Here is a 9864-nt window from a genome sequence, read left to right as displayed (position 1 = left end):
TCATTGGTCTTCCATATCCAGATATGAACAAAACTGTCTAACTATGCATGTATAAATCTCTAGGGCTTTCAGGACAGTCTAAAAGCTAAGAGAGGAGGTCAACTTAAGCTTCTGTTTCACAATAACTTTCAGCGTAGGCTAATTAGAGGAAGTTGGCACGTCCTCTCGGAGCTTGGCATTGCGGAAAACCATGGCCTCGGGGTTAGCAAGCACCGGAACTAGATTTCTGCACGCTTTGTCCCGCGTAGGACAACAGTTCGGATGCACATTCCTGGTTAAAAGCGGACGCGGCTACCGGCCGGAGCCAGCGGCTCCGAGGAGGGTCTGAGAGGACGGGCGACCGAGCGGAGGACCGGGTGGGGAACAAGGTGCGGCTTCGCGCTTCCGGCGCCCAGCTTCCGGCTCCGGGTTTGGGCCTGGGGCAGAGGCGGAGCCACCGCCCGCCGCGACTTTCAGACTCGCACCATGGCTATGCGTTGGTCGTGCTGGCGGCGCGGCTGCTCCTGGAGGTCGGCGGCAGTCGGGAGCCCGCGACCGGGACGCCCTGGCTGTGCGGGGCCGCTCGAGACGCGCGCTGCCTCGGACACCCGCGCGCAGGTGAGGCCGGGACGCGCGCGCTGTCCGCGGCGTAGAGGTCACCGTGCCAATGACAGCCGGCGACCGAATGAATGGGAGGATGCGCACGTGCGCCGGGGCCTGCAGTTCTCCCCTGGGTGGGACGGCAGGGAAGTGGGACCAGTCGCGGGGCCCAAAGTGCGGAGCTGCTGATCCAGGGGACTTTGGCGCTGCGGCAGGGGAAGCTTAAGAGAGGTCCCTGGGCGACCAGGGTGTGTCGGGGCGACGCAGTTCTTTCCGCATATACAACCAGAGCCAAAGGGACCTCTGCTCTCACTTTCCTAGCAATTTCGGATCCAGTTAGCCTCAAAATTCGGAAAGGATGTTGTAGCGACGCAAAGTGATGCTAGCCAGGGTGGACTCTACTTCAGTGCTGCAGGCACTTGCTAGAGAACACACACCCGAAAGGCGCTGGAAGGACACTAGAAGGAGAAGACCCGAAGGGTGTCATGAGAGACCTATGACTTCTTTGAAGTAAAAACATTATCTAAGTAGTAAGCATGATTCCTTGAAACTCTCTCCTGCGTTTGGTTCCAATTTCATTTTCTTTCTGTTAGATTAGCCCTGTAACTGCCTCTCTGCTTCTGTGTGAGTTGAGTCAATCCGTGTCGTTAGCTTTACCTGGCAGCACTACAGACTGACTTTTGAAGTTACGGTTTTTCACTTTGGGTTTTGGAGACCTTTCCAGCCACCCAGTAATTGTATGAGTTCATCTAAGAAAAAAAAAAACAAAACACCCACCTCTTAAATTTAAGATTTGGTACACTTCATTTGTCAGTGTACCTATAAAAAACACTATACTAGTAGGAAATGTGTAGCATTTGCAAATATCTGGTTTGTAATAAAGTAGATGCATATAACAAATTATTCAAAAAATAATTTGGAGAGAAAATGCAAGCTGATCTAAATAGAAAGAATAACAAGAGAAAAGAGGGCATGTAGGAAGAATCTTAGAGGAAGACAGGCTTTGTAGGAATCTATTTTAATACTGTAAGCTAGACTTTAGTGGGTTTGGGGTTTTAATCCCCATAGATGCAGACAATACTTTTGCCTTGGCCGTTTCTAAAAAATAAAGAAGAAACCTCATCTATGAAAAGAATGTTTTTCTGGAAAGAATCTTTGTCATGACACCCATATCCATCTTCTTGAGCAAAAAGGAAGACTAATTGATGATCCAGCATCATGTTTTGCTCATTTGTGTGTTAATACTTTCTACTATAATCATGTTAGAATTCAGGTGTCCACTTCAGGCATGAGTGCTTTCGTTACTGCAGGTTTCTCAAGGACTACAAGCCTTAGGGACAATAATTAATCCAAATTTGTCTCTCTAACGTGGTATCATACTGTGGAACTTACTGTCAAGCTAAGCATGGCCCTAGATACATTATAGTAGTCCTGCCTCAGTTTCTACCCCTATCCCTATCCCTAGAGCAGTGCATTATACCTAAGTGACCACACCCAACTTTGTCTTTAAATCATATTGAGCACTTTCTCTTATATTAAAAAGTCGATTCTCAACTAAGTCTGTAATGCCAGCATTTGGTAGAAATGCATGAGGATCAGAAGTTCAAGGTAATTTTGGGCTACAGAGTGAGGTGAATGCTAATCTGGGCTATATGAGACACTAAAAGCATCTTAAGGGGCAGAGGTGATTTTTAAAAGAGTAAATGATGTAGAGAGGGAATAGAGTCAGAAGTAGAAAAATTATTTTCACTGCCATTATCAGTGAGCCCCAGAACTGGTTGCACAGCTTCCTTTTAATACACGATTCTTTCCCTTTGAAAATACTACCCCAAGGTAGCTCTAAGTAGAACACAGGTTGATTTGAATAAGTACTGTCCTAAATTGCTGAGGACCTGAGGGTATAATTGAATAGATACTATCTTGTGTTTCTGTGGAGCTAAGAGTTATAGTTCAGTGGTCGGACACTTGTCAGTCATTGGCAGAGTTCTGAGTTGAGCCCAGGGACTGCATAGTAAATAAAAATAAATGTATGCTGATATTGGATTCTCAGCCAAGTTTATATATACATATATATATATATATATATATATATATATTCCTAAGAGTAGTTATAGAGAGAAAGATGTCACAAAGTGGCCCAGCGAGAAATTTTTTATATTTTCACCAAGTTCTATCCTCTAAAGACTGAAATTAACAGTATTTAAGCTGCCTAGTGGCAGAGCGTACCCTGTATTAATCATGCAGTTTAAATTCTTAGATTGAATATATGTAACTGTTCTATTACGATGTCACTTACTATGACAGAATGGTACACTAATGTTAACCCAACACTTGAGAGGCGGAGGCATAAGGATCAGGTCAGTGTCAACCTGGGCTGTGTAATAAGATACTGTCTTAAAGCATTGGTCCTTATTTATATGTTCCATAATAAAGTATTACATTTGTATAAATTAACTACTTAAGGAGACCAAAAGAAGTAAGTAGATCGTCTAAAGAGTGGCCTGTGATTCTAGCAACTATGGAGATTGAGTTGAGATCAAAATTAGCTTGTGCTACATGTCAAGTTTCCATCCCAAAAGGTGGGGAAAGTGGACTGTCAGATGGTAAAATCAAAAGAGAGATCTCTTGCTGTGTTGTGGGGACATTATAATTTTCTGTAGCTCATAAATGTTCTTAATGATTTAATGAATAGATAATGCAGTAGTAGAGATCACAGACCTCAGTCTTCTTAGCCACTGCTTAGCAAAGTCAACACTTGTGTTTTTTTAACAGCTAAATTAATATATAGTTCATTCAGGCAAAATCAGAAAATAAATACCAAAAATAAGTAACTAAAGCAAGACACCCTCCCCACCCCAATCCTGTTTGGTGGATATGATGGTACATGCCTTTAATCTCAGCACTCAGGAGGCAGAGACAGCAAATCTGTGAGTTTGAGGCCAGCTGGGGATACATAGTGAGATCCTGTCTTGGAACAAACAAAACTGTAGTTGCGAAGCTCTGTGAAAGAAAAAAAAAAGTTTTAAAACATAACACTATAACACTTATTATCAAAAACACACATTTTATTTTCATATTCATCCTTTTTGTCAAGAAGTGTCTTCACATATTTTATATAAAAGCCCTTGCCAGACTAGATTAGTAAATTAGTAGCTTTTAAAATGCTTTCATCCTGTCTTTAAGAATAGTAATATATGAGCTAGAGACAGTAGTTAAGAGCACTGACCACTATTCCAAAAGATCTGCCTTCAATTGCCAGCATCCGCATGGCCTGTAACTCCAGTTCCAAGGAGTTCTAATGCCCTCTTCTGGTCTCCTTGGCACTGTACATATGAGGTACATAGACATATTGGGAGAAGTTGGCCAACTTGGCGTCCTGATTCTCCTGCCTCCTATCTCTCCAGTAGAACCAAAGCAGGAAACCAGGGAACTGGAGACAGCCAAGCACTTGAATGCTATATGCATGGTAAGATTCATTTGTATTATCACAGCTCCTTTGATAACAGGAGTTTACAATTCAGCAGAGAATCCTGCTTCATAGCCCAGTATGTTCAAGGTAATATAATGTACAACATCATTTATCTTCTGAAAAACATCTGAGATATGGGAACATCATTTATTCTAACTATTCTCTAGAAATTCAGGAAGGCAATTGTTGGCATTCCAGATTCTCTTCTTGAGAAATACCAACATCAGATGTTTCCTATGCCTGTGTCAAAAATTCATTATATCCCTATATAACCTTGTCAAACCGAAACAAATATGGGCCCAGCTTTTAGAGGAATGGATGTATTATTAGAGATATTTTATTTCCTGCTTTTTCTTTTTTATCACTGCTGGGAATTAGACCTTTGACTTCTGAGGACTAAGCAACTGCTCTTCTACTGAGCATTCCCTCGCTCTCTTTATTTTGAGATAGGGTCACTGAAAGAGTCACTAAAAGTTGCTCAGGATGACCTTGAACTCACAGTCACAGAGGCCAACCTTGAACCTATGATCCTCTTACCTCAGCTTCATTAGTAGCTGGGATTACAGGCCTGCCACACTGGGACTGATTTCTGCTTTCCTCTAATTCCTGTGTTCTGATATGACTCAAGTCACCTTTATAATCAGGTAAGGGAACTTCTAACTGCCCTTTTTCTCTCAGATTGCCAACCTTTTATAAGTGGTTGACTGAACAGTATCTTTTGTACTGAATTATGGGGATATTTGTTGTTGTGAATGAGTTTTCCAGGAATATTCTCATAGGTTTCTATATACTTTTGTTTTACAGATACCCTATTTTAGTCTTATGAAGATTTTAACATCTGCCTCCCCAAATACACATAGTATATCACAGTAAGTTTATAATCCTTATTAGAGCTACAAAGATAATCACTGCTAGTAAACTTCTGTTCTAATTTTTATTAGGCCAGGCTAACAAAATGTTTAAGTCAACGTCACGACAGTCGGCTTTACATGATCTGCCATTTCAAAAGATATGACTATAGTAAAACTGAGTTCTACTCAGAATATAATGAACATAATACCATCTTTTTCCGATGTTGGCTGTCAAGGCTCTATTCATTAAAATCACCTATTAATGTATTATTTAGCAAGATTAGAATTCTGTATGTGTTTTTGAATTATGTTGACCTTTGCAGATTCATATTTGACTTCTAGGAAGTTGCCTTCATTTTTTCAATCATATAAATATGTATGTGTTTGAATTACTTAAAAATGGAGTTGTGTGCATTTCCACTTGCCAGGTTTCATCAAAGGACACCAGCAATATGCTGTTGTAGTCAAACTCAGAGTGGTGAGAAATACAGTGATCCTTTTAAACTTGGCTGGAGAGACTTGAAAGGTCTGTATGAAGACATTAGAAAGGTAAGGATATTATTTTCCTGAAACCTGGTAACATTTTAGAATTAGAAGCCAACACACAATGCAGTCATTTCATAGTGGCTCACACCTATAATCTCACTTGGGAAGCTGGGGTGACCAACCCTGCTCAGTCAGTCAATGGGTTCTCCAGTGCAGGAGCGAGGGTTCAAAAGAAAGACATGATTAGACAATGCTGCAGCATGACCCCAGTCAATTCTGAGACTGAAGGACGGGTTTAATAATTTCCAATCCACTTTTATACCAATTTAGTTACATGCAAGTATTAAGGGTAGTAGGAGTACAATGAGGAACAAGCAAGACAGTAAACACAAAATTGTCAAGGCAATAAGCAAAGTCCCACTTCACAGTGACAGTTGTTTCCAAGGGTGGGTAAGAATGACCAAAATACCTGAGCTCACCTCCTCATCCAAGCCCAAAACGTTGCCCGAAGCCCATTTCTTTCATTTCACCCTAAGATTAGAATTCCCGCCTTCACCTACTTCCCTATTATAGCCTAATGTCACATTCCTGCCTGAGCTTAACTTTCCTTTTATACCCTAATGTCAGGTTCCTGCCTGAGCTTACTTCCTAGTCATTGCCTAATGTCAGGTTCCTGCCTGAAGCCCATTTTCCTTGTCCTTGACCAATGTCAGGCCCCTGCCAGGCAGCATGGCACCCCAATAAGGCTCTTTACATCTCTCCCTTTTTTATTTCAAAAGGTTGAACCTGTCTTAGGTCGTTCTCACAAGAAGGCCTTCCTTACCCGTCTTCAAGGTCACATGCAGCTTGTTTGTGTTTTTGAACAAACACGGTCTTATTAGTGTTTATTAATAAACACGGCTTTTTGGTACATGCCTCTCTCTACCTTAGGTCGTTAAGGCGCTGTGCAGTATCTTACCCGCCCTTGGATTGCCAGCCTGTTAAATTAATGACTCTATCGGGGAGCCTCATTTTTAGTTTCAAACCATGTACTTTGGCTGCCAGCAGGTTGATGTTGAAGACAAGCTTTAACACAATGGGCAGGAATAAAAGCATTCCCAGGACAAGAAGGGTTAGCATGATCAAGCCAAATTACTGTCTCGAGCTATTACTATTTTGATGATGTAAAGAATGAGATTATATGGCTACTGTTCCTGTGTACGGCCTACCTAATTTTCAGAAGGACCATCCTAACACTACCTCAGCCTCCTTCCTTTCCATCACAGTCTATTAACCCCTTTGCATTACCCCACCACTGCCTGTGGGAGCTGCCTCTTACTGAATGCAGTGAATGCTTTCTTCTTCCTCTGTCTTAACCCTTTTTACTACCATTTTCCTTCCTTGAAACTGTTTGTGTAGCTTCTATATTTTCCTGAGTCACCTAGTCTTTAGGCCATCCTCCGTTGATTTCTGTAATCTTCTTTTATCTCATCTACCCTAACCCCTTTAACTATGCTGTTGTTTAGACTACTTGCAACCCCCACTCCCTTATATGTAATGTATATGTATATGCATGTATGTGTATGTGTATATTCATTTCCTTTCTTAATCCCCCAGATATCTCTATTCCAGGTTGAATTGTCAATTCTAAACCTACATAGCTAACTACTTAGCATACTACTCCATGAAGTATCTATGACTATATCAAACTTAATATGTTTGGAATGCTATTCTTACCCCATATATAGTTTGGTTTGGTGTTTTGTTTTCCTTCCTGGTATCCGCCACTATTGACAGGATAACCTAGGATCCTTGGAAAAGCCCTTGGATCCTTCTTGTCCTTTCTTCCATGACCTTCTAGTCTGTCTCTTGCCTCCAGACCCCTTCAGGCTCCAAGACACACTATATCCCCCCTTTTATTTCTCTCAATCTCTCCTGGCCTGAACCAGCCTTTCCATGTGTTCCCAGAGTGGTTTTATTTATCTTGGGTGATATTACCCATTATACTGTAATGTATTAACTGTAGTTATTGATCGTGTCTCATCTAGACCCTAGACTCCTTGTGGGCGAGGGTTGTCATGCTTATCTTTGACACCTGTGCCTTTATCTTAGTAATTGTGCTTTATAACTTTGCGTGGATCTGATTCAATCCATGTGTTCCTGGAATGGCAGATGTGACAAGTACACAGCCATGGAGAACCCTTTCTGTTCTTCTCAAGTTAAACTCAGCCAGGGCTTTGTGAAGCTCGTCCCTATGCAACATTCACAGTTTCTGCCCCACACTAATCTCTTCCTTTTTCTGGACTTTTTTGATGTTACCAATGTATTACCCACTGAGTCAGTCTTTTGGTTTTGGGTTTTTTCTGTTTTGTTTGGTTTGTTTTTGAGGCAGGGTCTTACTATGTAGCCCAGCTCATCCTTCAACTCCTGCATTCTCCTGCAGCCTCCCAAGGGCTAGAATTAGTAAGTTTAAGCATGCATTCCCATATACAGCTTTTCCCTCTGTTTTTTATCCTTGTGTTTTATTGAATATTATTGGCAAAAACGGGCATTATTTTATTTTCATAAATTATATATACTTTGCATTGTTCATGTCTTTTTTTATCTCTACATTCCGTCTTCCCCATAGTTTTATTTTCCAAGTCCATCACGTATTTTGGCCCTACTCGCTTTACTCCTTTCCCCTTTCTCGCTGCTGTTCTGCATAGTTTTATGTGTTTACTTTTAAAAAGAAATTAGGATCTACAAGTAAGAGAAAAACATTTACTGAGTCTGTTTTATTTCATTTAATAAGGTGAACATTGTAACTTCATTCTTCTTTAAGGCTGAATAAAACCCAATAGTATATGTATATTACATTTTCTTGATTCATTCATCTCTTGATGGGAACATAGCCTGGGTGCATACTTGGCTGCTGTGAATAGTGTTGTAGTAACATGACATGAAGTATCTCTGTGGAGCGCTGACTTTTGAGTTCTTCAGGTATATACCCAGGAGTGGTATCACTAGATCACATGAAGTTCCATGACTAGTGTGACCAGGGTATGCTGAACACTAATTCTCAGCTAGATATATAGCTAGTGATATTTTCTCCCATTCTTCATGGTGTCTTTTCACCCGCTTTTTATTTTGATGCATTCCATATGTCAGTTTTTGTTATTATCTTGTAAACAACTAGAGTCCTGTTGAAATCATCTACTATGTATATCTTAAAGCCTTGTCTGTATTTTCAGTTTTGGAATCTCAGATCTACGTTAATGTATTTGATTCATTGGTTATCTTTTGGGGGATAAAAATCTAGTTTTATCCTGCTGTATGTATAGTTCCTTTGTTCCAGCCCTGTTTGTTGAAAGGATTTTTTTTTCTTTTTTCTTTTTTTTTTTTTTTGGTTTTGGTTTTGGTTTTTCGAGACAGGGTTTCTCTGTGTAGCCCTGGCTGTCCTGGAACTCACTCTGTAGATCAGGCTGGCCTTGTACTCAGAAATTCACTTGCCTCTGCCTCCCAAGTGCTGGGATTAAAGGTGTGCGCCACCACGCCCGGCGGAGTTTTATTTTTCAATATGTGTTTTGGGCATTTTTGTTAAAAATCAGGTATCTGTAGCACTGTGGGTTTAATTCTGGATTCTTTATTCTATTTCACCCTAAAAGTATCTGGTTTTGTGCCAAATACTTTGATTTGTTACTATAGCTCTGGAGTATACTTTGAGGTCATTGGTCTTACCTCAGGGTTGCTGAGGTCTTTTGTGCTTCTATATGAATTTTAAGGTTGTTTTTTTTATTTCTGTTTAAAATGTAATTAGAGAGCTAGTGAGATCATTCAGAGGCTTAGGGCACATGCAGCAAGCTGGGCAGCCGGAGCTGGTGGAACACCACGCCAGGAACGACTTGGAGGAAGGGGAAAAGGACTCCGACAGGCTGTGCTCCATCATGGCAAGCATGTACATGCTCAGTCATCATTAAATACATAGATAAATGTAACTAGAAATTTGAGCATAATTGAATCTATAGCTTTTCATGGATAGCCATTTTCATTCTCCATGAGTGAGCCTCCCATTTTCTAGTGTCTCTTTTATTGCTATAAAACTTTCACTGCCAAGCTCGTCCGCGTCTTTGCTTAGGCTTATTACTGTGCTGAAGCTTGTGTCATTGCTGAGTTTTCTGATGGGGTCTTGAGAGTCTTATATGATCATGTGGACTGTACTTAGGAATTATTGGGCCTTTTCCTTTTCTATCTGTATCCCTTACTTTCTCATCCTACTCATCTAGCTAAGACTTAAAGCGCTATATTGAATAAGAATGGGGAAAGTGAATAAATACTCTTTTCTGACTTTAGAAAGTGTTTTTTGAATTTTTCCCCATTTAGGCTAATGTTAGCAATTTGGGTTTGGTTTTTTGTAAACATTATTATGTTGAAGTATGCTCCTTCTATTCTTAATTTCTTCAGGGCTTTTTAAATATTCTATATTTTAAGTGATTGTCTCAGTTAGGCATGGTGGTATTC

At 40.6% G+C, this 9864-nt stretch overlaps 1 protein-coding gene across 2 annotated transcripts in view; it reads left to right on the top strand.

The window, feature by feature from the left end:
• Positions 1–238: 238 nt before the first annotated feature.
• The window catches only part of Pdss1 (decaprenyl diphosphate synthase subunit 1), a 38193-nt gene continuing 28567 nt past the window's right edge, over positions 239–9864 (top strand). The window contains exons 1-3 of one of the 2 annotated variants that reach the window (XM_052156266.1): positions 239–597; positions 4853–4917; positions 5328–5448. In XM_052156266.1, coding sequence (XP_052012226.1) covers positions 466–597; positions 4853–4917; positions 5328–5448 — 318 coding nt within the window. In that variant the 5' untranslated portion in view covers positions 239–465. The remainder of the gene's footprint in view (positions 598–4852; positions 4918–5327; positions 5449–9864) is intronic. The other variant, XM_052156265.1, reaches the window with a different exon arrangement.

This window comes from Apodemus sylvaticus, chromosome 14 (genome assembly GCF_947179515.1).
Source record: "Apodemus sylvaticus chromosome 14, mApoSyl1.1, whole genome shotgun sequence".
NCBI classification, from domain to species: domain Eukaryota; kingdom Metazoa; phylum Chordata; class Mammalia; order Rodentia; family Muridae; genus Apodemus; species Apodemus sylvaticus.
This window is presented reverse-complemented; position numbering and strand designations above follow the sequence as displayed.